Here is a 27,019-nt window from a genome sequence, read left to right on the forward strand (position 1 = left end):
GGATTTCAGTGGATTTGATTCGAATTTTACTTGCCAGGTCATTTCATGCTCATTATTCATGAAATATATTCTGACCCTGCTTAAAGGGGACTTTAAACACTGTGCCAGAAAGGTAAGCAGGGGGCGAAGGACTAGTTGGGGAGTATTAAAGGAGCAGTAAGAGAGGTGTAGAAAGCACAGAATGGGAGAAGCAGCAGTGCCTTAGATGAATTTACACTACAAATTTACAGATGGAGTGTTGACACTCTCACATTCCAGGAACACTGCTGCATTGCTTTTTTTTCCCAGGAGGAATTCCAGACCAAAGGTGCATTTTTAGGGTTGTACTCAGGCACAATTAACATGTTTAGATGTTCATTATAATGTAGCAAATTGTTACTTTTTTAGTTTGGACCCACTTGAATATGAAAAGGTACAGGGAAGCATCTTATGGAAGAAGTAATGTAATAAACATATTAATCTCTTCTCTAAAACAGATTATCCTTTTTGTTTTTATTTTTCATCAACCTTCATTGGAATAAAAAATACTGATTTCTGATGTAAACTCAGCACCAAAGGTTAACAGGTTGAACTACCCACATACCTGATATGTCATAGGTAATAAAATTGCTTGCGATTGAATGGTAAAAATTGCAAACAATTGCTATACAAATCGGGAAAATTAATCTCTTTGGTGTATGGCACATATGTACCAGTAATTATCAAACATTAAAGCACTGTATGATCATGTGCAGTTAATCTTCATTTCTTCGTACCTGTGTAGTTTACATAATACTGAGCCACTTATTTCATTTGTCAGTGCTGTCTCTAAAATTAGTTATTTATCATTAGTGATATAACTAAACGATTGTGCTTCTAAAAATTACCCCTGTAGAAATGGGCCTAAAAATTCCGGTGTAAGGTTTCTACTTTTGACATTCTAGCTCCCCCAAACTGTCTAGTGCAAGGGTGGCTGTATTTTTCACTTATTTTTCATTATGGAAAGAGTGGCAAGAGGATGTCTGCAGGAGTGTGAGCAGATTTGAGAACTCTATTGGCTAAGAAGTCACTGATACAGTCCATGAGAAGTATAAGTGGTCAGTTTGTGATTCATCCTCCCCGGGGTGTACCAATATTAGTTTTGAGAGGCTAACCATTTACATTACAGTTTTTACAAGGTTTTTGTACTTGCTTTAGTGTTGCAGCAAATTTGATCTACTTCCTGACTTTTCATCTGTTTGGAGGGACCTTTTAAAGATGATCTGTAGTCAAACGGCTAAATATGTAACTGAAATATTTTTATGTGAACTACACTATATTGCCAAAAGTATTGGGACGCCTGCCTTTACACACACATGAACTTTTATGGCATCCCAGTCTTGGCACATAGGGTTCAATATTGAGTTGGCCCACCCTTTGCAGTTATACCAGCTTCAACTTTTCTGGGAAAGCTGTCCACAAGGTTTAGGAGTGTGTCTATGGGAATGTTTGACCATTCTTCCAGAAGCACATTTGTGAGGTCAGGCACTGAAGTTGAACAAGAAGGCCTGGCTCGCAGTCTTCGCTCTTAATTCATCCCAAAGGTGTTCTCTCGGGTTGAGGTCGGGACTCTGTGCAGGCTAGTCAAGTTCCTCCACCCCAAACTCACTCATCCATGTCTTTATGGACCTTGCTTTTTGCACTGGTCATGCACAGTTATGTTGGAACAGGAAGGGTCCATCCCCAAACTGTTCCCACAAGTTGGGAGCATGAAATTGTCAAAAATGTCTTGGTATGCTGATGCCTTAAGAGTTCCCTTCACTGGAATGAAGGGGCCAAGCCCAACCCCTGAAAATCAACCCCACACCAAAACAGCCCCTCCACCATTCTTTACATTTGGCACAGTGCAGTCAGGCAAGTACCGTTCTCCTGGCAACCGCCAAACCCAGACACGTCCATTGGATTGCCAGGCAGAGAAACGTGATTTGTCACTTTGGAGAACACGTCTTCACTGCTCTAGAGTCCAGTGGCGGCATGCTTTATACCATTGTATCTCACGCTTTGCATTGCACTTGGTGATGTAAGGCTTGGATGCAACTGTTGTGCTAATCTGAAGGCCAAACGAAGTTTGAAGGTCTTTCGCTATTGACATTGCAGACAGTTAGCAACTTTTGCACACTGTGCACTTCAGCATGCGCTGACCCCGATCTGTCATTTTACGTGGCCTTCCACTTAGCAGCTAAGTTGCTGCTGTTCCCAGTTGCTTCCACTTTATTATAATACCTCTGACAGCTGACTGTGGAATATTTAGTAGCAAGGAAATTTCACATATGGACTTATTGCACAGGTGGCAACCTATCACAGTACCACGCTTGATTTCACTGAGCTTCTGAGAGCAACTCATTATTTCACAAATGTTTGTAGAAGCAGTCTGCATGCCTAGGTGCTTAAATTTTATACACCTGTAGAAATATAGTGTATCTTACCTACCGCAAGATTTGTCATGATTTTCTTCCAGTCCTGTGATTAAGACACTCATACCAATCACTGTAGCCCTGTACCTCAACTGCTGTTCAACAGTAGAACCTCATCCAGGATACACCACCAGGCTGCTGAAAGGACAGTGAATGACTAACCACATACACAGGAGTCAGTACAACTATGTCCACACTTGACTCTCCTAGTGTCAGCAAGCCCTCTTTGTAATATTTTGAGCACTGGTAAATACCCAAAATCCTAATTTACTGCTATTGCTGAACCTCCTTCTCTCATATGCAAGTTCTGCTATGCAGGAAAATATAGGAGGCTGACATAAGGGCAAATCTAAGTTGTAGTGCATTAAAAATATTTTTGTTTTTTTTTCTTACTACAAATTGGGGTTTTTAAATATATCTGCAATTTAGCTCTAAAAACTAATGGGTTCCAACATGAGAACAATCAGTAGTAACTATAGAGGTAGCATGAGTCGCAACTGCGACCTGGTCCCATGCTGCAGGTGCCCGTGTGGCTCCCCTGTCACCTTTTTCTACACTTGATAGGAGAGGCGGTATATAGAAGAAGCGATCTCCTTCTGCAGACGCTGAAAGTTCTGCAGGAGCCACGAGAAAAATGAAGGAGATCACATCTATACGCTGCCCTGCTGACCCTCCTATCCAGCCTGGTGCTAAGTGATTCAGCCTGGCCCACTGCCCACTGTCCTACTGACCCCCTCCTGTCCTACTGCCCCTATCCGGTCACACTTCCCCCCTCCTGTCACACTGCCCCTTCCTGTCCCACTGCCCCCCTCTTCTGTCCCACTGCCCCCCTCTTCTGTCTTACTGTCCTTTCTCCTGTCACAATGCCCACCTCATGTCGCAGTGCCCCCCTTTCCTGTCACACTGCCCACCTCTTGTCGCAATGCCCCCCTTTTCTGTTACACTGCCTCTCCTGTCACAGTGCCCCCCTCTCCTGTCACAGTGCACCCCCCTGACACTGCCCAGGTACCCTTCTGAAAATTGATGGCTGCATTCGTTTTTTAGACTTTCTTTTATTTTTATCTGGTGATCCAGGCAGTATATCTGTTGTTTTTCAACAGAACAGGTTCTCCTGCAGATGTAGCAGTTAAGAGGCGTATGTCAAACCATCTCGCACTGACAAGTACTTACAATGATCAGCTTTTATTTACATAAAACCTTCATCCGAAAAGGAAACAAAAACTGCTGTAACTGATTACAAATTGTTAGCTGGAGTTTGGCTTCAGTTTGTTAGTGTGTTGAAATCTGCTACTGCATTTAACACTCCCTTCCCCCAAGACTGAAGATGCCCCCTTTGCTCCCTCATCCTGAGCTGGGGCACTCTAATACAGGAGGTGTGTTACTGTGTGTGATGGGTTTGGCGGGAGCATGGTGGTGGTGGGAGGAGCGGCAAAATGCACCTTTTACCTGTGTGGACACAAATCCTTCCACTGGCCGTGTATGATACAGGTTACTTGTTTCCTGCTTCCTCTGTGTGCACCCCCTCCCCCCTACGGCCCTACCGACTTCCCCCCTTCTCTCTCTTGCTGGGTGCTGTGGGCAATGCTTTCAGGATGGAGAGTGGGGGAGGGGGTAGGTAAATGTCACTTACCAGCCACTTCCTTTTCTGAATGAACACCGTGAGTGATCAGTACCGTGAATGAGTATGAAGATCTGTACAGATCTATTCCTGCACATTCATTCTGTGCAGCTGAGTTAGAGATTGAGGACTGTGTCTTCGATCTCCTTTCTCTGTCTGAAAGGTGAAACATCAGAGGTCTCTTTAGACCCTGATGTCTCACCAAAGCCCCCCAACAGGGCTCCTAAAACATTTGTATAAAAAGAAAAAAAAGATAAATATTTAAAAAAAAAATAGTAAAAACCTAAATTAAAAATTAAAAACTACTGACCCCGTCCACTGCATTACTGACTGACATTATTCACAGTCCTACTGACGCCACTGGCAGAATCACCAGGGTTGCAAAGTTCGCACCTGCGTCAGGACCCTGGCGTTCTGCCACCATAATAAAGGGCCCAGCGAGGGGAGTATAGGGTCCTGTGATCAGTGGGAAAGGCTCATGCTGGGGGGGGTTGGGGGGCCCTACATTTTTTTGCACTGGGGCCCTGAAGGTTCTAATAGTGTACTTTATAGTATCTGGGTAGATATCTATTTTGCAAAATGAAATACTTTTTCAGCTGCTGGAAAGCCCATATCAAACAAACACTTCATGTAAAAGGGGTGTAGATCTGTCTACTGTATGAATTATCAGATTTTTTTTCATACAGATGTAGTTTCTGCTTAATTATTATAATTGTATGACTTTCACCTCACAATACAGCCATTTACCTGTATTAACTAATATTCTAATTTTAAAGGCTGGAGCAGATAAAATGCTTCCACTGGATCAGCTGAGCCAGAAACTGCTGGAGCACACAGGATCCTCTTGGAATAAGGTCTATAGGAAAAAACATGGAGCCCTCCGCAAGGTACGGAACAAATCTAAGAGTAACAACACGTGAAATATTGCTGAATAAAAAAAAATTAACTGGGAGGTTTGTACATCTTAAAGTGGAACTCCAGGCAACACTTTAGTTTTTTTTTTGTAGGTTTAGAAAGAAGAAGACTAGGACTAGGCCCTCTGTTGTGTCTTTTGTATTTTCATATATGGCCCTGTTAAGGAGATTCTTCCTCGCTACCTGTTCCAGTGAAAAAGCTGTTGACAGTACATGAATTTATTGTAAAACCAGCAAAAGAGACGCAATTCTGATATAAATTCTTTAGTAGTGTGAGGGCAGGCCTGAACCTTCATAAGCTTGTATAAGTACTAAATTGAGCACAGAAAGATGTTTTTAAACTCCGTAAATCAAAAGATGAAATTAACAATGCACTATAATATCTAAATAGTGCAAGATCAAAAGCTTGTACAATGTGTGAAAAGTCCAAAGTTATCTGTTTGTTTTGGTACTTACACATTGATGTATTGTGATTGCAATATATAAACTTTTTTCATTTTCTGGTGTTTTTATATATTGAATTGGGAATTCACTAAGTGGTTTGAGCGCAGAACTAAATTATACACATTGCATCTTTGTATGTCGATGCCATGAAAAGTAATGTTTAATAGTATGCATTAGAAATATCAAGGTTCATATATTTATTGCTACTACAACTAAAATATGCCATTCAAAAGTCTTTCCTAATTGCTATGTTATTTTTATTACAGTTCCTGCAGAATCATCCCTCTGTCTTTCAGTTAAGCTCTGATGGATCTTTGGTGGGGTTAGCTCATACAGAAAATGCCACTGATCCTCAGTGCTGTAAGCCAAGCAGTTCAGGAAAAATCCAAGCCCCACAGAAAGGTGCTAGTCACTGGTTTGATTTCAATGACTCCGCAGTTCAGTGTATCCAGGAACGGGAAATTGAGAAACAGTTCCAGGGAAAAGAGAGTGCATACATGCTGTTCTACCGTAAAAGCCAACTAAAGAGACCTAACGAAGGTAAGTCTGTTATACACTATATTGCCAAAAGTATTGGGACGCCTGGCTTTACAAGCACATGAACTTTAATGGCATCCCAGTTTTAGGGGTCAATATTAAGTTGGCCCAGCCTTTGCAGCTGTAACCGCTTCAATTCTTCTGGGAAGGGTGTCCACAAGGTTTAGGAGTGTGTCTATGGGAATGTTTAACCATTCTTCCAGAACTGCATTTGTGAGGTCAGGTACTGATGGTGGACAAGAAGGCCTGGCTTGCAGTCTCCGCTCGAATTCATCCCAAAGGTATTCCATTGGGTTGAGGTCAGGACTGAGTGCAGGCCAGTCAAGTTTCTCCACCCCAAACTCGCTCATCTATGTCTTTATGGACCTTGCTTTTTGCACTGGTAGGCAGTCATGTTGGAACAGGAGGGGGCCATCCCCAAACTGTTCCCACAAAGTTGGGAGCATGAAATTGTCCAAAATGTCTTGGTATGCTGACGCCTTAAGAGTTCCCTTCACTGGAACGAAGGGGCCAAGCCCAACACAATGCATTCAGGCAAGTACCGTTCTTCTGGCAACCGCTAAACCCAGACACATCCATCGGATTGCCAGAAAGAGAAGCGCGATTTGTCACTCCAGAGAACACGTCTCCAGTGCTCTAGAGTCCAGTGGCAGTGTGCTTTACACCACTGCATCTGATGCTTTGCATTGCACTTGGTGATGTAAGGCTCGGATGCAGCTGCTCAACCATGGAAACCCATTCCACGGGTACGAAGGTCTCTACGCACTATAGTGCTAATCTGAAGACCAGATGAAGTTTGGAGGTCTTTTAGCTATTGACACTGCAGACAGTTGGCGACTTCTGTGCACTTCAGCATGCGCTGACCACGCTGTGTCATTTTACGTGGCCTACCACTTGGTGGCTGAGTTTCTGTTGTTCCCAGTTGCTTCCACTTTATTACAGTAGCAAGGTAATTTCATGGATGGACTTATTGCACTGGTCATGGTACCATGTTTGAATTCACTGAGCTCCTGAGAGGTACCCATTCTTTCACATAATGTTTGTAGAAGCAGCCTGCATGCCTAGGTGCTTGATGTTATACACCTATGGCCATACAGGTGATTGAAACACCTGAATCCAGTGATTTGGAGGGGTGTCCCAATACCTTTGGCAATATAGTGTAAGAATCTAATATAGTATATTCACTTTTTCCTTTGTATAATCTAATCACATTTACTGGCGGGGACAGCAAGCCAACATCACACTTTTTAGGCAAGAAACATTGTTTATTGCATGCCAAATTATGGCCCTTAAGTGGATTTAGTCCAAAGCTCCTACCTTAGCCCAGTGGATAGCAGCACCTAATTAAACAATCCCATTATGATTAAACGTATATGATAACAGATACTGCCCACCTAAACAACAACAATTTGGGATGCCTGATGTAAATCAACACTCACTTTTATGAGACATGATAATCATTGGTTTTTCCCTGTATTAATGAGGCACAAGAGATGGAGGTGGGTTTGTATGTTTGGTTTTATTGTCATGCTGTAAACATATCCGTCTAGCACTGTATACCTTTTGTACTGTTGACAATCTTGTTTATGCATGATATTTTCAATAAACAGAAAAGGCAAAAATCAGGATTTGCATATTGGAGCTCCCATTACATCAGGGTGCTCATAAAGTTAACAAAAGGTCCAGCTGCACTACACTTACTGACATTTAAACAATTAACAGTTAAAACAAAGGAATGGTGTACTTTTAATGTGATGAGAGGAGTATTGGGACTGCTATTGCAGGCCTACTTTTGCAAATCTAGATGCCTAAAGTGGTTTTAAAGGCTTATTCTATGCATAAAGGTAAAAAACCTTCTCTGTGCAGCAGCCCCTCCAATACTTACCTAAGCCCCATCCAGCGATGTGCATGAGAGCTTCAGCTCTCCAGGGGCTCTCCCTCCTCATTGGCCAGGACAGCAGCTGCTGTCAATCACAGCCAATGAGCGAAGCAGGAGAGGGAGGGGACAGGGCTGAGCCACAGCTCTGTGTGTGAGTGGACATGCAGAGCAAGGTCACAGAAGTGAGCCCGCTTGGGTGCCCCCATAGCAAACTGCTTGCTCTTGAGGCACTCAGAAGGGGGGGGGGTAGGAGTGCTGGCAGGGGACCCAAGAAAAGAAGGGTAAGTGCTGCTCTGTGCAAAACCACTGCACAGAGCAGGTAAGTATGACATGTTCGTTATTTAAAAAAACTATTTGCTTTAAATAATGGTGGCTGACTTCAGTATGTTGCAGTCACAGTTCTCAAGCAAGCATGCTGTAAATAAATGTCAGAGTTGTTAGAACTAGTGATGGCAACCACCAATAATCTCTCGTGACCATGCCCTTTTAAAATCCATGAATACCCTGCAATAAAGGAGACTTGTACTGAGTGACTGTCACTGTCATTATGAAATTTCTGACTGCCTTGTTCTGATGCTAATCCATTGGCTTCAGTAGTTTCTGAGGCACGAACTAATATGTAAAATGTTGACAGATTAATAAGTTTTTAATTGACTGCTTGCTTCAGGTCTCTGAAAGTGTTAGCGCCCATTCACATCACTTATGTGTTGTGGTAACGCACATTGACATGCTTCAATGTCATTCATTTTTAATAGCATTCCAACACACCTCTCAAAACGCACGTGCACTGCAGCGCAGCACAACATATGATGTCCTGTGTGTGGTACTGTAATAAGATGTAAAAGGCACTTTTTTTTTTTTTTTGTGCGTACAGGTGCTTTGCAGCCTGATTTGTTTTACCCTCATCATGAAGAAGTTAAAATTGAACTTAAGGCCTCGATCACACCATACATTCAGAAAAACTGATAGAAACTGACGTGCAGATTTCACTTGCAGAGACATCAGGTTTTCATGCATGCTTCAGTGAGTTTTATGCATGTTGCAGATTCCTGCGCAGAAAAAAATCTGCACACGATACTAGTGTTGTGGTGTGAACAGAGCACATAGAGAACAACTGATTTTGTTGTGCCCTTGCAGAACACTTGCAGAAAAACTGACGTCTCTACACCATGGTGTGAACGAGTGCTAAGGCAATTTTTAATTTATTTTTTTAATATATATTTTGGCTAGAGTAATGGACGGTTTAAAATCTGGTTTTTTTTTTGTTTTTTTTTTCCTTTGACATCTATGTTCCATCGGGGATATTTCTCTTTACTTTCTGCCCCAGAGCCAAAACAGGAAGTGAGAGGAAAGCCCTATAACGTGAGGGAATCCTGGGATGTCACCCAGTTCACCAGCACTAGTGTGCCCATTGGAAGATTTCCCCGTTTTATTCTGTTATTCCTGTTCTAGTGCCAACGCATATTTTGAGATTTTCTTTCACGTTCATTCTAATCCCTCTCCACTCTATGCAAAGCTAAAAGGGAAGTTTTTTGCCTTTAGTTATACTTTAAGTGTAACCTCTTTTGTAAACTTTTATTGTCAGCTAAAGTCAATGCACAGTTTGGAGTCCCTGACTACCTGATACACCAGATGAACAAAATAAATGAGGAGCTTCAGCTGAAGAGGTAAGTTTGCTTCTTACTTGCATATAACCTTTCGAACAATATCAATTTAATGATCTCTTCAAACTTCCTTTCTTTCTAAAGGTTAACTTCAGTTTCCTCACTTACAATTCAGTATCCATCCACACCCTACAAGATCATAAATCATATTACATGTATCAGAATTGGTATTTCATGAATATATTGTGACTACCCTAAATGAAAATAAATATTGATGTTGTACTGCTTGAAATATTGAACCAGTTCATAAAAATAAACAATTCCTTGGAGGTAGCCATCATGGTGGGTAGCAGGTGAGGTAGCATGAAGACTCAGTAATGGTCCAACTCTGCCCTGAATATTGTAGATGCAGACTGTTTGATGTCCAGAAAAAATAAGAAAACAAGAGGAAATTCAGTAAGAGAATGAGAAGAAGGCTCCACTGCAGGGATTTAAGCAATCGGTGGCGGTGATCATATGCACTGCCATAAAAGGGGGTCACCGAGGCCAACCCGGCACACTTTGTAGTATATGATCCCAAAACACATTAGATAAAAGTAGCAATACCATTTCCTGACCATAGGAAAAGAGAGAGAGGGAGGGAGGGAGAAGAAGAAAAAAAAAAAAAAAAAAAAGAGTGAAGGAGAGAAACACGAGTATCAAGACCCATTTGTAGGCATGCTTGTGAGCAAATATGAATGATACCAATGGGAGAGAGAGAAAAAATGGGGGGGGGCATAGTACAGAACTCTTAGGTTGCGGGGCGGGAGACCAAGACCATAGTTATAAACTTGCATTGAGTTTAATAAATTCAGGTCTACTGGGCCATCTAAGAGCCCTTCAGTGGTAAGTTTGTGGATTCTGAAAGTAGTGGACTAGCCTAGGAACCAGCAGAGCAATGGAAAAGTGGGGTGACGGTAGAAGTTCAGTCTTCGTCTGGAACTTCAGGTCCAGAGGTCGACCAGGCCTATGTGCAGGACGTCGTCTTCAAGGAAGAGGTTCCCAAAGTGGAGTAAGGCAAGGAGACTTGCAGGAGGATGATTGGGATGCCTGTGAGCCAGTGGATGTTGGAAGCATGAGCTGTAGCTTTGTAAGAACTTCCTGAGCCTCTTCTGGTGAAAGTGTAGGGATGGCCTTTAAAGGAAGGCCTTGTTAGTTTAAATGGAATGTTCCAGAGATTATTTTATACGGTGGTTTTGTGGCGTCTGCACAAAGGGTTTCAACTCTTTGCGTCTCAAGAGCATTTGTGGAGCCAGATCAGAGAATATTTGATAATTGTGGGATTGAAAAGTGAACTCATTTTTGGACCAGGCTGCTTGCTTGACTGACTCCTTGTGGGTTTGATTATGGTGTCGCGTGGGGGACTGTCTGGTCTTTTGGAGCCTAGGGCCCTATGGATCCGGTCGAAGTTCCAGTTTTTCAATTGGAGTGCTGGGAATGAGTTCCTGTTATAAGACGGTAACTGTGGCGTTTAAGTCTTCTATGAAGTCAGGTAGGCCTGTAATCCTAAAGTTGCCCCTCCTGCTACGGTTCTTCAGGTCCTCAAGTTTCTGAAGGGCGGAAGCAAGGTCCAGTTTAATAGTCTCAATATCTTGTTTGTGATTGTCGATCACCAGGATTGCATCATCCATTTTGTGTTCAAGGTCATTGATATGAGATCCTATGTCCCTTATTTCACGAGTGATCTTAGTAGTGAATTGTTTCATTGCAGTATTTAGTTCCTTTTGGAGGAGTTTAAAGTTTTCAAGGAGAGCTAAATCTCAAACTGTTACCACAGTGGGATCTGCGGTTTGTGCAGCAGTGAGACTCTCATTGGAAGAGTCATTCAGTTGGGATACAAGCTCTTGGGACGAAAGTGGATGTTCAAGTGAGGTCTGTGTAGAGAGGCCTTTTAGCAGAGGTGGTTGAAGTCTTAGATGGGCCCGACGTGGATTTAGTTGATTTGGCCTGGGTTTTTCCCCATGGTCCCAGAGGTAACCAGGGGCACCCGGTAAAGGGCAGTTGTGGTCATTAACAGGAGAAACTCAGAGGGGTGTCAGGACTTGCAATACAGAACAGGAGACAGCAAATCGTATGATATTAGAAGAAACGCTGGAGATAAAGTTAGTGCTAGGGTCCAGCAGGGTGGAATCAGGGCTTTGGATTTGCTGAATGGACTAGGGTCCATGGGTTCAGCGAGCCCCTGCAGACCAGATGAAAGAAATTTTCTGTGGCAAGTAAGGAGAGACGAGTGAAATGCTGCCGGCCTTTGGTGTAGGGGTGCCCCTGTAGAGACGGAACACACGTCCTTACCCACCTTTGCAGGGAGCCTGTATCAGTGAGGCGGTAGGTAGCTGCAGTGTCTAGGTTCCAGCAGGGGTGTCTTCAGTTCCCTCCATGAGGAAGCAGTGTGGCCGCCAGCTGTGGCGGTCTGTGTACAAGCCTGTAAGCTTGTGAAGGCCCGAGGAGCCAGGGGAGCAGCGGAACAGGCTGAGACCTGAGACCACATGGGTAGACCGGCTGCTTGTATGGCGGAACTGTCCGGTGCTCGGCTGTGGGGCAGGCAGAGAGTATAGGCAGGCCGGTGGTATGGCGGTGGGTAGCAGGTACCCACACATGCTTCAAGGCAGCCACCGCTGCCATCTTCTTCCGAGTGCAGAGTGGTGCCTCTGATTGAGATCTGGGACCCCACAATCTGCGCCCGCCGGGTGTTCCAGGCCAGTCTGCCGGGCTCTCAGGTGGTCGAGGGAGGTGCGCAGGATGTCAGGCTGAGGATCAGCAGGTGAGTAAGTGGTCTGGTGCGCCCGGGCGGTGAGGAGCTGTTTCAATGTGTGGCCATCTTTGGCCATCATCTGCTCAACTGCGTCCCCATATGTCGTCAATTTCACACCTACAAATCATGTAGTTTCCTTTTCTTTTATTTTTAAACCCCTGTAAAAATACAGGTCTACGCATAGCCAATTATTTTTGGGGAAGAAGATAGTCTTGAAGTCCCTTCCACAGATATGATGTTAAAATCCACCAGTTCAGCAATGTATGTGTTCCCTTTAAGAGGCTGGATGCCTCCCTCTATCCACTGATTCGACCTTTAGCTGGAATATGCTCAGAACAAATAAAGAGGGGGCATAGTATATTATTTCAAATAACCAATGTGATTTTAAGGAAAACATTTTACACTGACATGTACCAGTGCACATACACATGCTGGTCACTACAGCATGATCACCACAATGGGTCCAGGTAACAAGGTGAGGGTGTAATTCTCACAGAGGTGGAGCATGATTTCACATGTTTGCTGTGAAGGCAAATACACAAGACAAGACCATAGTCTTAAAAACTTTGAATCCACATACACACAGAAAAGCACTTACAAAATCAGTGCAGCAATGTAAGCAACACTGTATCACATTTAGATTCCGGCTCAGCCCACCTCCTGTTTCTGATCTAATGACATCACTCCACAAACTGCACCCTGAGCGTTATGTCTCTGTGAAGTCAGGGGTACCTTGTTGTGTCCACAGGTCATGAAGTGAAGGAAAAACTTTTCAATAGAACACAAATGACAAAAAAATAGTGACAAGGCTTAAACTATTCTATCCTAAATGGAAAAAAGTTTTAAATATACTTTCACTTTTAAAATATGCATTTCCATTTTTTTAATGAAAATTCTTACTGAAACTTCTTTAAAAATTATACATCGGTATACACATTAACAACCTTTTGAATCTGGATGTTCATTTCACAGTTACTAAAACTTACACTATTTGAAATGTATAGAAAAGGACCCAAACGTTGGAGTAAATGATTGCAGACAGATTTGGTGGTGCCATTTCTTGTTTTGTTACATTTGAGATATTTATAATAATACAAGTTTCCGAAACATGGGCTTTTCCCTTTAGTGTGCAGTCAACAAAATTAATTTTGTTGATATCTTCCACCCATGCAGGAAGGATGTCGACACAGAAGCCCATCGGATGAACCTGCAACTTCACCTTTCATCTTGCTATCACTTTGAAAATGGTGCTTTGCACCCAATGGGCTCCCAAGGAGATAGCACATTGGAGATAAGTGTAGATCGACGCGGGACTGTGGCATACCTGAGAAAAACAGTTTTCGAGGTGATCTATTGCTTGTTTTTTATTTGAAATGTATGCCACAGCCTCTTCCTATGTAGTGTGCGTGTGTGTGTGTGTGTGTGTATATATATATATATATATATATATATATATATATATATAGTATATATAGAGAAAAGCAACAAAATATTCAAAAGAACTGCATGTCTAACAAATTATGCACTGATTTGTATGTTCATGAGGGAAGTAAGTATTTGATCTCCTTCACAAAACATGACTTAGTACTTGGTGGCAAATGCCTTGTTGGCAATCACAGAGGTCAGACATTTCCTGTAGTTGGCCACCAGGTTTGCACACATCTCAGGAGGGATTTTGGCACACTCCTCTTGGCAGATCCTCTCCAAGTCATTAAGGTTTGGTGGCTGACGTTTGGCAACTCGAACTGTCAGCTCCCTCCACAGATTTTCAATTGGATTAAGGTCTGGAGATTAGCTAGGCCACTCCAGGGCCTTAATGTGCTTCTTCTTGAGCCACTCCTTTGTTGCCTTGGCCGTGTGTTTTGGGTCATTATCATGCTGGAACACCATCCATGACCCATTTCAATGACCTGGCTGAGGGAAGATGGTTCTCACCCAAGATCGTCCCTTTGATGCGGTGCAGTTGTCCTGTCCCCTTAGCAGAAAAACAACCCCAAAGCAGAATGTTTCCACCACCAGGTTTGACAGTTGGGATGGTGTTCTTGGGGTCATAGGCAGCATTCCTCCTCCTCCAAACACAGCGAGTTGAGTTGATGGCAAAGAGCTCGATTTTGGTCTCAGTTGACCACAACACTTTCAACCAGTCCTCCTCTGCATCATTCAGATGTTCAGTGGCAAACTTCAGACAGGCTTGGACATGTATTTTCTTGAGCAGAGGGACCTTGCGAGCACTGCAGGATTTCAATCCTTGTCAGCGTAGTGTGTTACCAATTGTTTTCTTGGTGACTGTGGTCCCAGCTGCCTGGAGATCATTGAAAAGATCCTCATGTGTAGTTCTGGGATGATTCCTCACTGTTCTCATGATCACTGACACTCCACGATGTGAGATCTTGCATGGTGCACCAAACCTAGGGAGACTGACAGTTGTTTTGTTTTGTGTTTCTTCCATTTGCGAATGATTGCACCAACTGTTGTCACCTTCTCACCAAGCTGCTTGGCGATAGTTTGGTAGCCCAGTCCAGCCTTGTGTAGGTCTACAATCTTGTCCCTGACATCCTTGGACAGCTCTTTGGTCTTTGCCATGGTGGAGAGTTTGGAATCTGATTGTTTGATTGCTCCTGTGGACAGGTGTCTTTTATACAGGTAACAAAATTAGATTAGCAGCACTCCCTTTAAGAGACTGCTTCTAATCTCAGCTTGTTACCTGTATGAAAGACACCTGGTTACCAGAAATCCTGCTGAATGATGGGGGATCAAATACTTATTTCTCTCATGAACAAGCAAATCAGTGCATATTTTGTTAGGCATGCATTTCTTTTGATTTTTTTTGTTGCTATTCTGTCTCTGTGTTATAATACACCTACCATTCGGTTTTTAGACTGACCATTTCTTTGTGAGTGGGCAAACATTCAAAATCAGCAGGGGCTCAAATACTTATGTGTGTGTGTGTCTCAAATACTTATTTCCTTCAGTGTGTGTGTGTATATGTATACATACACCTACCTGTCACGTAAAGTATTTCTGAACATCTTACCTGCTTACTATTACAGCTTGTGGACAAGGCATTGGAAGGACAAGTGCTGAGCTTTGCCAAGCTTCTGCCAGCAGGGTTGCATATCTTTGAAAACTTGTGTGGTGAGTGTTTGACAAAATTACTGATTTGTTTCAATCTGTTATTGCTTGGAAAAAAAATATGGGTTTTTGAGAGAGCCTCAACAAAATGCAATATAAAACAAAATCTTATTTCATCCCCCTTGGAGTGGGGGGCAGGACTGAGCCAAGCTCTGTGTCCCATAGATACAGAGGTGACTTGGGACTGAGCACCCTGCAAGGGAGAGGAGCCAGAAGCTCCAGCGTAGGCCCCAGAGGAGAAGGATCAGGGCTGCTCTGTGCAAAACCATTGCACAGAGCAGGTAAGTATGATGTTTTTATTATTTTTAAAAAACAAAACAAAGACCCGAGTTTTTAGAACCACTTTAATGTTAGTGTGCAGTAGTTGCATTGGCATTATTCAGACTGTAGGTAGTTGGATATTTTATCCTGTAAAACATTCATGCAAAAATGTTTATCTGTTTTTATTACACTGTTTTCCTCAGATGCTGAACAGACTTTGTCAAGAGCAGGAATTAAAGATGGATGTGACATGTTTGTGTGGGATGGAAAGCAGGTATGATGCAAAGCCAAGACAATCGGTGGAAAAACAGCTTCCACTACTCTTATGCCTTTGTTAAGGAACACAAAGACTTGATGTTCTCTGGTGATTATGCCACCTTTTTGTCTTGTTAATATAGACATAACTAGGAAAAAACACACATCTTAATTTTAATTTAGGTAAATTGTGTGGGCAGAAGAAAAGGCTATGGTTGTCTGCATTTATCTTCTGAGTTGCTGGGGGAGCTTGCAACTAGGCAAAAAAATAAAGATAGAAACTGCTGCTTTTTAATTGACACCTTCACTATTAGTGAAGTCGTCCTTTTAAAAGGCACCCTCACACCCTCTAAGTTGAAGGCACCTATTCAAACGCTTACATTCAGCCCTACTTCTGAGATCTTCACCGTGTGGCCCTGCCCAGCACCATACTGCCATTAAACAAAAAGTCCAGACTGTGTTCAGCTCCTACTGTGCATGCACTTGCTTTCTTCATTTCTATAACTGGAGCCATATTCCTCTGGATGACTGTGGGTGGGCTGCAATGAGTACAGAGGAACCACAGGAATGGAACCAGTGGCTCACATGTGGAGAAGCTAAACGCGGCCAGGACTTTTTTCTGCAGAGACCTTGTGGTTGCTGAGTAGGATCACACAGTGAACATCTCAAGAACAGGTCTTAATTATTTGTAGGACTGTAAAATTGCATGTACATTTATTCTGTGTGGAGGCAAAAACAAATGTTAACAGGCAATTTTTTCTCCAGGTCCAGAGTCAATCAGGAAAATACTACATTATGGCCACTAGATGGAGCTGACAATCATAGGAAATAAGTACTTATACTAAATGATCCTCAGCGCCATCTACTGGCCATAATTCAGAATTTCCCTGATTAACATTATTCTGTAAGAAGAATACCATTCAACTTTGAGAGTAAATAGTCTAATGACATTTTTTTCCCCCCATTTGCACAGAACAAATCTGCACACAGTTAACAGGACAAATAGCTGTAAATTATTCAAAAATTACACCCCAAAGTGTTTTTGAAGCAGGGCATCTAACATGCAGTTGACATTGTTATCATCATTTAGCATTCCCTTACTTATTTAATAAAGCTGACTGTTTAGGAGAAAATCTGATTATCTGTATCTAAATTTCTTTATCATACATTACGGGATACAGAGCAGGCCATTCATGACTATGTGGGTTATATGCCACTTATAGGTGAATGGACATTGGCTGACCAATCAGAGAGGAAGTCCTCCCCTATATAACCCCTCCTACACAGGAAGTACTTCTGTTTTTTGCCAGTGTCTGTAAGGTGGATGGTCAATGAACATGTGCTGCATGTGCTCTGTGAGCATACTTGGAGGTCTGGAACGGTTCTGCTGGGAATCAAGGACTTCAATTGGATCCATTCGAAAAGCTGTTGGCTAAAATGGATGGTGAAGCGCTACCCCTCAATCAAACCCTGTGACAGTAATTACAATGTGCAAATAGTGCATATGCGCACATCAAGAGTACTACAATGCACCTCCCCCACTTGCTATGTTCTGATTTTATATCCAAAATACAAGACTAATACATATAATAAATTCTTATATGGAAAGTGCAGCACTGCAGTGCACTTCCCCCAAACACCATGTCAAAACAATATTAACACAAAATCCACACCACAGGAAAGTGTCCTCTGGCTGCATGATGGTCCACACGGAGAAGGAATTAACCATCTAGGATCTGGAGGAAACAGCATCATCCATATTTTGCATAATGTTATTTTTTTGTAGCCTGCAAAGCATTTCACCCGCAATCACTGGATCGCGGATGCAGTGCTGTAGCTCCTGCAGACTCCATAGTAATGGACCCTTACCTTCAGAGTTGGAAGGAGTAGTAGCAGACTGCAAGTGCAGTGACTTCACCACAGTTCTTTGCTTCCCTGTGGCAGGTAGAAATTGTAGTATTTTCATTCACAATGTCTGTTGAAGAATGATGAGGTTCATGGTACACTTTAAATATGGCTGTAACTTGAAACATAGCTAGAAATGTGGAGTTGCAGGTGGATCTCAAGCACGTACCCAACCCCAACGGCACAAGTCAAAGCAAATGGTCTTCTCTCAAAACCCCTACCTGTCTCCAATGGCACCGTAAGGGGTGTCCTATCTCGCCACTCCTCTTCGTCCTTTCACTAGAGCCATTTCTTTGCAGGATCAGACGAAACCCGGGCATGTCTGCTATACGACTTGGAGACTCCCACGACAAGGTTCCTGCATATGCAGATGATATGCTTTTTTTTACTTGCTAATATCTCTACCAACCCTTCTTAAAGAGCTTACATATAAAGTGAGTCTCATCAAAAAATAAAGGTTTCACCTGAACACCCGTACATGTGAGTGGGTACTTGTATTACCTTAATAATTTTATTAAAACGTTATTACACTATGGGAGCATCTGCCTTTTTTTTCCTCCTGGCTGTATGAGAATTTGCTGTTTCTGGGATATTTCTGAGGAGGCTGCCTGCAGTGCCGTTGTCCATCGATGAGGGGGATTGATCCAGCGTTGGATACCTTCAAGAGGGGGTCCAGGTTTCCAATTGGTGCGTTATTGTTTGAACAAGCGCTCTGACCCTGTGGGGTCGCTTCACGGAGGTGAGGGGGCATTTCACCCAGTTTTGGATCTCCTATGTATAACCTTTCATATACATACATTCATTAAGGAGTATGGAACACCTCCGCCATTCAGGTGGTTTTTGGACTTTTTAGTTCGGGTGAAATGTTTATTTTTTGATGAGACTCACTTTATATGTTGGATGTTTTATTTCTATATTATTCTAGAATTTTTCTGACTTATTACTTTGTGTCACGGATTCATGGGTATGTCACTTATTTCACTATTTATCCCCGCATTTTGGGGTCACGAAAAAATATTTCACTCTCTTTTTTTGTCTTTATGTTTATAGGCTGTGTGGCTTATAAATTCTTCACCATATACAGTATTATATTAGTGTCACTTAGCCACTAATTTTCCACTTTATCCCAATTAGGGGTCACTGTTATATGGTTCACTTTTATCATAATCAGTTTTTATATCTGTTGAATTTTGGATAATTCTATCTTCAGCAACTGCGTTGCGTCAGATTAGCTTTGTGGTTTTCACCATTAACCATTTTCAACAGTTTTTTTTTTCTGTTAGGTCTATAGCTAATACCGGTTTGGCACGCAGTATACCTGTAGGTATATTTTCACATTACAGTTATATTTTAGTGCAAATTTAGCACTGTAGTGGTGGGATCCTAATTGTGTATTATCACCATTTATGTTGGCACTATCTATGGATATTAAGGATTGTCACCTCTTTATGGTGTACCTAGGTTACACCCTAGATTTTCACTGTTATTCATGATTTTGGATTTTTCATGTGCATTCTATTCTATTTATTTTGAAGTTTATATGTTCTTTTTGTGAAGTTTCCTGTTGTTTATGATTTTTTGGATTAAGAGATATAATATTATTATTATTAGTGCAGCAACAAATAATTTTATTTAACAATTTTTCATTGTGGTATGTGGTAGGGTGTTGGCGGCTGTATATAGAGATTGACATTCTGAGCACGGGAGGACTATACAGACCAATTTTAAATGGACTACTTCAGCTCTAATAATATTTAGGCACATACATTCCCCCAAAATTGAACCAAACCTATATGCTTAACTTCCTGTCTTTTCATAGTAAAGTATGGACTTACTTATTGGCATCAAAATGTCCATCTGACCCAAATTTTCTTACCTTTCCCAAGCTTTGCCAATTCATATACCCTCAGAATTTTTCAAACAAACAAATGTTCTACTAGTCAACTTTATCTGGGCTCACAGGAGACCTAGACAACAACGGCACCTCCTGACTCTGCCTAAATACCACGGTGGTATTGCGGCACCTGACATACAGAAGTATTCCAAGGCATCCCACGTAGGGAGACTTATCGACTGGTGCAGACAAATTGAAATCAAACTGTGGCCACAGATTGAAGAATCCCAAAGTGATGTCGCTTTGTTCCGTGTTGCATGGTGCTTTAGAGACCTCCCTTCCAGTCTTAAAATGCATCCGAAGTTGGGACCCACCTTCAATATTTGCTCCCAGATATGTTCTACCACCTCACTGTCATCTCACTCTCCCCTTTACCCTATTGTGGGAAACCCTCGCTTTACTCCTGGATTACAGGGAGGGTTTTCTGCACTCTTCTGGACTTCCGATGTTTTCAAGCCTCGCACTTTATGGAATCCGCAAAGTAGCCATCGATTTTGGCACCTTCACTTCCCTTTCACTAGCATTCACTTCCCCAAATCGGCTGGACGTTTGGAGTGCATTATAACTCTGACATTTCCGGAATTCTCTTCCACCTCCTGACAGTTTTTGACATCAGTTAACCACTTTTGAGAGATTCTGTGAGGGAAATGGCCCCCTGCCCCATTCACTCTTTCAGATGTACTCCCACACCAGCATTGCTTCATAAATATCTTCCCACAATTCTGGAAACTTGTTGGAGATGCCAGGAAGAAAGGGGGTCCTTATTGCACATCTTTGGGTCCTTCCCAAAATTGGAACACTTCTTGAAAGAGGTACACTGTATCTCAGAAGTTCACAGTTTGTCCTCCCTGATGACCCTGCTCTTTCTTCTACATGTCTCGGATATCCCTGAGAAAACGTACAACAAAATCGATCCTATGCCACCTGTTTAATGCTGCTAAATCGTACATTGCATTGCAGTGGAGAGATCCATGCCCTCCTTCTATCTCACTCTGGCTCTCAAAACTAGAGGAAGTGAACAAGATGGAAGACCTAGTCCTTTCAACACAAAACAAACATGTGGCGTACTCTGAAACTTGGGTACATTGGAACATGTTTAGTTTCTCCGAGGAGGGAGAGGCCCTCTTTGCATCCTGCACACACCGAGTTATGGTGCACTACCACTCCTTCATTGGAGCCTTCTATCCCTCCTTCAGCAATCCCCCATTTATTTCCCTATTATGCCCCCCCCTTCTCGCCCAGTCCTTACCTCATGCCTACCCTTCTTCCAGACTCTCTGAGAAAAATGCTGTATTGTATCCGTTGCATTCATAGCTGCAGCCCATTCCAATTTGGGGAAGGCCCCCACATCCTGTTTTAAGCACTGCTGGTTTAGTTACTGCTGGGTGTTCCAGTGAGGTCACCCCTACACTTTAAGTTATCTATAACTGATGCTGTATTTCTTGATGGTTTGGAGCCCTTGAAGGGATCACCTCAGATATGTATGCTCCAATGTATTTTGCTGCTCTGTGAGTGCTGTATACTTTGTTTCCATTCAAAAGTTTATTTCAGAGATGCAAGGTTTCACAATAACTGAAGTTAAAGAGCATATAGTCAGCCAAAACATACGGCATTCACATCAGAAATCATAAGAGGGCAATAAAATCCAATGTTGGGTTAATCTATGTCAGTAAAGTATAGAGAGGTATATCCATCAATCTTCAGGTATTAGGGGTAGAGGGAGGAATCCTAAGGGCAAAGCCCACGGGCAGGTGAGTGCCGTATACTTTAAGTATAGAATTTGCAAAATAAGAAATGTGGAGTTATTTTTTAAGTACCTCTTGCACACACCATAGCCAAGCAGGTGACATACTTATTTCCTATTTTAGCAATTCTGATTCTTAGTTTTAAGGTTTTATGGCTTCCTGCATCACCTCTGCAGGACCTCTGCTTGTCTTAATTGGAAAATGAGTTAATGTCTCTGTTCAAAAAATTAGTATTACCTCTTTTTAATAAGTCTGGATCATAACCTCTGTCATATGGACAGGAAGACCCTTGTAGCTTCCAGTTTTACCAAGTTGCATATAATCATTTCATGTTTCCTTTTCTGCCCCACTTTTATGTAATCTTTCTGTGTAGTACTGAAATGCATCAGATTAATATTCTGTAGCATTCCTCATCTAGTGGTGGTTGTGGGTCACTTCAGATTGTTTTTATTATGTGAAATTGGTATCTTCCTCTTGGCAGGCTGCAGAATAATGTATTATGAGATGCATGTAACAATAAAACAATAATTATTAGTGTTTTTTCAAAGATGAAAATATATATAGTTTTAAAAATGTGAAAACCTTTAAGAAAATGTAGGTGAAATTTATTATTGCACATTATTAGAACAGCAAAATGTGATGACCCCAAGGAAAGTCAAAACACAGAAACCCACTTACAAAACTTTAAACTCTCCTATCATCTATTCAATAAATGCATACACTGGCGCAGTCTGTCTATCCTAATCTGCCAAAATGCTGACTGAAAAGAAATTTAAAACAATAGTATTCAAATAAATAAGTTGGATGTTTTGTGGTGCTTTATTAAACAAACAAATAAATGGTATTCTCTAGCTTTTCCCTGCTTAAAGCTATAAGGCAATATTTACAAGTGTGTCTGATCCTGCATTCTGGGTCAATTTATTATTGTAACAGTATAAAGTATGTTTTGCCCAATCTTAATGTTTTTCATGCATGTTACTATTTTTGTGTAACTGTTGTGCAGGTCGGTGGTCTGCCAGTACACAGTGGTCCAGACTGTACTCCAGTTCTTTTAACCATCATGCGTCCATGTAAAGACCAGAACAATGGCTCCTCGCCAAAGTACTCAGAGAGCCAGAGAGTCTTCCCATCAAATTTACATTTGAGAGATGTGCAGGAAAAGTTGGCTGGTAGTCCCTCACTGGAGTCACTGTTGTGCTCTCCATCCACAGAAAATAGTGAAGGCTGGAGTGTTTTTGCTTTGGAGGATTTGGACAAAACCCTTCACATGTTGGGGCTTAAGGACGGAAGTTCTCTGCTGCTGTTAGATTCCCATGACGAAGGGTAAGCATTTAGCTGTCTGTACATAGGACGTAAGTGATCTTTCTACTCCCAGTATAGGCATACAGTGGCTTACATAATTTAGCTTTTGCTCTTTGATGACTCTTCCTCAGAATAGTACATTTTGTATTCTCATCCTTAAATTTCCAACCCAACTTTTTTTTCTTTTATATTCAAGTTTGCTTTCTTCTTCAAAGTCAATCCACTGTAAAAATTCTGGTCTGATAGAGTAACGTTGGGGTTGTCTATATCTCAGTTAAAATCCCTGTGACATATCTATCTTTTCTGATGCTACTGTGATTTGTTATTTTGTAGTTTCTTCATATCATTGGCAGTCCTGCATCCTAAAGCTTTCTCTTGTAAACCATATCAGATAGAGAAAATTGCAATGACCTTACATTTGCCTTTCAGAGAAATGGTTCTTGCCACAGAAAACAAGTCGGCTGAAGATCTGAACCTTTACTGCATTCACATCCAGGATTGGTGTACATCTGCAGAAGAGAAGAAAATGGTTCAAATATCTGTAGATCCTAACTCTGTAAGGAACTAATGATACCATGTACTTAGTAAAACATATCTGCTTTTCTCCAGAATGGATCATCTTCCAGTATACTAACAAATTTAGCCTTTGCTGGAGATTAGAAGATCATTAGGTGATTGTGCTACTTTAACAAAGTCAACTGGGAAGGTAAATAGCTGCAGGGAGAGGAATGAAAACTTAGGCTGCATTCACACTATAGTGTTCTGTGAATGAGTGCAAAAACCACATGTTGCGCTTGCAGTGACATTCATTCTTAATATCACCCCAAATGTGGCAAAAAATGTGCAGAGCGCACAGAAGTGCATGAGCTATTTTGTCACTCATAGGGCAGTCCATTGCAATGAATGGGCTGCACTATGCGTGTGGTGCGACAACTTGTAAAAACGTGCATATTTGTGCATTTACAAGACTCTATAATGTGAATGCAGTTAAAGTTGAAAAGTAAAAGTCTTGACTTGGAGTTGGCCCAGCTGGGGATTGCTCAGATCATATTTTATTTTTATTTGTGTTTATTGTATCTGAGATATGTTAGCACCAGTAAGAACCAAGGATAGAAAATAATATAAAAGTAAGCTTGAAGTAAAACCTCAGTCAAAATGCTATTAATTTTCTGATTGAGTAGGGAAGGGTTAGGACCACTGTTAGGTATTTATTGCTATCTTTGAACCCATTTGGAAGAATCACGCAGAAGAAATCTCACCAGTGGTGAGACAGCAATGAAAACATGGAAGTTTTACCCTTCCCCACTCCATCTAAAACTTTAACTGTTGTCACTGGAATTCTTCCCTGAATCTGTTTGTGATCTTATCGCTAAGTAGGAGTGGAGTACAAACCCGATACCAGTGAATAATTATTTTTTGTTTAATCATACAGAGTGCATTACATGCAGATAAAATTGTGCATTAGGAAATGGTAGGCATCCAAAGTAAATAAAAGTATGCCATGAATTTGTGTGACAAGGTATTACTTTAATTTTTTTAGCACTGTATAAATTGTAAGAGACATGCAGCTCGGCAGCATTAGAGGCTGGCATAATTGATAAAGACAGGCAAAACATTGAGAGTGGCTACTAATATGCTGGTGGGAATTTTCTGCCATTTCAACTAGCTTGACTGTAAAAAAAGGTCAAATAGACAAATGTAAACTGCCAACAGCAGTTTCTGTTGACACCTAAACGGATGTAAAGTGTTGATAGCAGCTTGCCTTGATCTCTTGCTGTTTTTTCAGGCAGTTGGTAGACATATTTGTGGCACTTTCTACTACTTTCAATTGTAAAAACCTATTATTGGCTCAAGTCAGCCTTGCACCAACAATTTTGATTTTTTTTTTCATGTTTTTTACTGAGTCTGCTAGTGGTAGTTTACCTTGATTTGCTCAGTTGTTTTTAATCTTGAAAGTAGGATACAATTACCACTAAAAGTACTTGTGTGTGGCTCACATAAATGTTGGGAAACAATTAGAATGGTTGGGTCTTTTTAAATGTTTTTTTTCTTTTACTATTTTATGTTTTCAGGCTGTGTCAAGTTTCCACCAGAAAGCTGTTGAATTGTTGGAATTGCATGAGCATGTTGGTAAGACTTTTTCTAGCACTGTTGTGGCAAATTTTGAAAGAACAGTTCCAGGAAAGTGCATAAATCACAGTGGCAGCACAGTTCTTTAATCTAAAAGATGCAAGTTTATGCAGAATGTTCAATGCGCTTACGCACTGTTGCCATCCCTTCATCTCCATTACAGCCTGAGTATATGGTAGTAAATGTAAGCACAAGGATTCTTCTGACTTAAAGCATTAACAGCATGGGGTGGGAAGATGCATTAGTGATTAATTATTTCCAGGTCTGTTTTTGTGTTCAGCTGCCACATATCAGCTGAAAGTGGATATTGGGCTTGCAGGTGAAATGACTGTGTTCTTAGTTAATATAATCAATGTAAGAATGGTCAAGGCATGAAGGGCAAGAAGTCTGGAGTGTTTCAGGCAATAATAGTGTGTTCATTATCCTTGAGCTGACCATACACTGAGTGAAATTTTGTCCAGCTCTTCAGGGACCAGCTAAATTTCAATCTGTGTGTGGCTCTCCCTGTTTGACAGAAGTCAGTCATTTCATAGACTTCCGTCGAGTGGACAAGTTGAAAAGCCCTTCTCAATCAGCAGCTGCGGCTGCTGATCAGTGTATTCTGACAGCAGCGGGAGCCGCTGTCAGAAAAAAGTGTCCTAGCTGGGGGGATTCCTCCATCCACCTGCTTTTAGGTGGATGGAGGAATCTTAGTTTTTTTGTTCAGCTTGTTCAGTGTATGGCCATCTTTATGTTCTGCAGAGGTGGATGGATTAGAAGATAGATACATATTTTCCATACTTAAAGTGTTACTAAACCCAGGGCCCTGCATTCGCTATATCTGGTCTCCCACAGTACACAGAACAGGGAAGTGCAATTATTTTAGCAAATATAAACTGCTAAATACCTTTTCTCATCAGCAGTTAGAGCAGTTTTTTGACTTTTATCAGTGTTCAGTAGAGTAGCTTGTAGGAGGATTTTTTTCTGCTCTAGGAGGACACAGGACCCCTGACCTCTGTTTGACCAGTGTGGATTGGCCCTGTGGTAATCGCATGCACTCTCCCAAGAAAAAAAAAACCTCTCTAGCAATACACACTGAGCATTTGCAAAATGCCTAAGGTTCAGTCTGTCTTATCAGGAGATAAGAGGTGGTCGCTTAAACAAGGGGAGGAACAAAGCAATCAGGATCAAATGGCCTTTTTACACAATGCAGAGAAATAACTCCTTAGGTACTGCATACACAGACTGATTTTACTGTTGTGGGTTTAGTAACCCTTTAATACAAACAAAATAACTACAGGTACATGTGTATTTCAAGTATGTATTAACTGTTTGACTTGAGTCCAATAAAAACTCCTGTTTGTAATTTATTTTAGACTGTGTGCAGGGAAATTAGTCTTACATCTTTCTTCTGTTTATATATTGTTAGACGATACCTGTCTAAGACCCATCCACAGAAGTGGGAGGTTGCTTCCACCAGGTAAGACATCAAGAAACTTGGTACATTGAAATAGATAAAATCATTTACTGTAGCAGTGTAGCCATTATGATTCTGCTTCTTTGCTGTTAAGAGCTATATCTGGGATATACTGTACATGTGTATGTATATATCTGGGATGTATATGCATATATTCAGTCAGAATGGCACTGTTACAAAAATACTTTCTTTCCTTATAATATGTTCAGTTCCATCCAACCACATTAGGCTATTTTAGAAAATCTGTGTTTTTTTGTTTTTTTTGTTTTGTTTTGTTTTTTATATAGGGATTGGTCCAGATCGCACAATAGTGGATGATATCTGCTAAAATAAATTCTGTTGTCTCTTTGTAGTATTATGAAATCCTCGCAAGCAGCTCAACTATCAGTAAAAAATGTAACGATTATAGGGTTTTTTAAACACCAGACTGCACAGCTATAGAAAACCGGGTTCAGAAAAAGAAGCTGCTAAAAAAAAACGGGGTTGAAAAAACATGGTTCAGAATAATCGCAAATCACAAATAAATACAATTACATGTAAAAAAGAAACACAACATGGTTTTAAAAAAAAAAAGTGAATAATAAATCAGTTTTTAAAAAATAAAAAGCAGTTAGAAAAAAACACAGTAAGAAAAATCTGCTGTTTTGAAAAAAAAAATGAAAATTTGAGATTTAAAAAAAAAAAATCTGGGTTAAAAAAAGTGATTAAAAAAAAAACAAG

The 27,019-nt window shown here is 41.3% G+C and overlaps 1 protein-coding gene across 4 annotated transcripts in view; it reads left to right on the forward strand.

Annotated features, from left to right (window-relative positions):
- The window catches only part of USP40 (ubiquitin specific peptidase 40), an 80,839-nt gene that overhangs the window by 34,319 nt on the left and 19,501 nt on the right, over positions 1-27,019 (forward strand). For all 4 annotated transcript variants that reach the window (XM_089693167.1, XM_089693169.1, XM_089693168.1 and 1 more), the window contains exons 10-19: positions 4,827-4,937; positions 5,675-5,948; positions 9,410-9,491; positions 13,393-13,564; positions 15,270-15,354; positions 15,816-15,886; positions 22,415-22,734; positions 23,143-23,269; positions 24,786-24,843; positions 26,252-26,302. In XM_089693167.1, coding sequence (XP_089549293.1) covers positions 4,827-4,937; positions 5,675-5,948; positions 9,410-9,491; positions 13,393-13,564; positions 15,270-15,354; positions 15,816-15,886; positions 22,415-22,734; positions 23,143-23,269; positions 24,786-24,843; positions 26,252-26,302 — 1,351 coding nt within the window. The remainder of the gene's footprint in view (positions 1-4,826; positions 4,938-5,674; positions 5,949-9,409; positions 9,492-13,392; positions 13,565-15,269; positions 15,355-15,815; positions 15,887-22,414; positions 22,735-23,142; positions 23,270-24,785; positions 24,844-26,251; positions 26,303-27,019) is intronic.

Source organism: Staurois parvus, unplaced genomic scaffold (assembly GCF_062004578.1).
Source record: "Staurois parvus isolate SC_StPar_1 unplaced genomic scaffold, SC_StPar_1.0 ptg000616l, whole genome shotgun sequence".
Taxonomy (NCBI): domain Eukaryota; kingdom Metazoa; phylum Chordata; class Amphibia; order Anura; family Ranidae; genus Staurois; species Staurois parvus.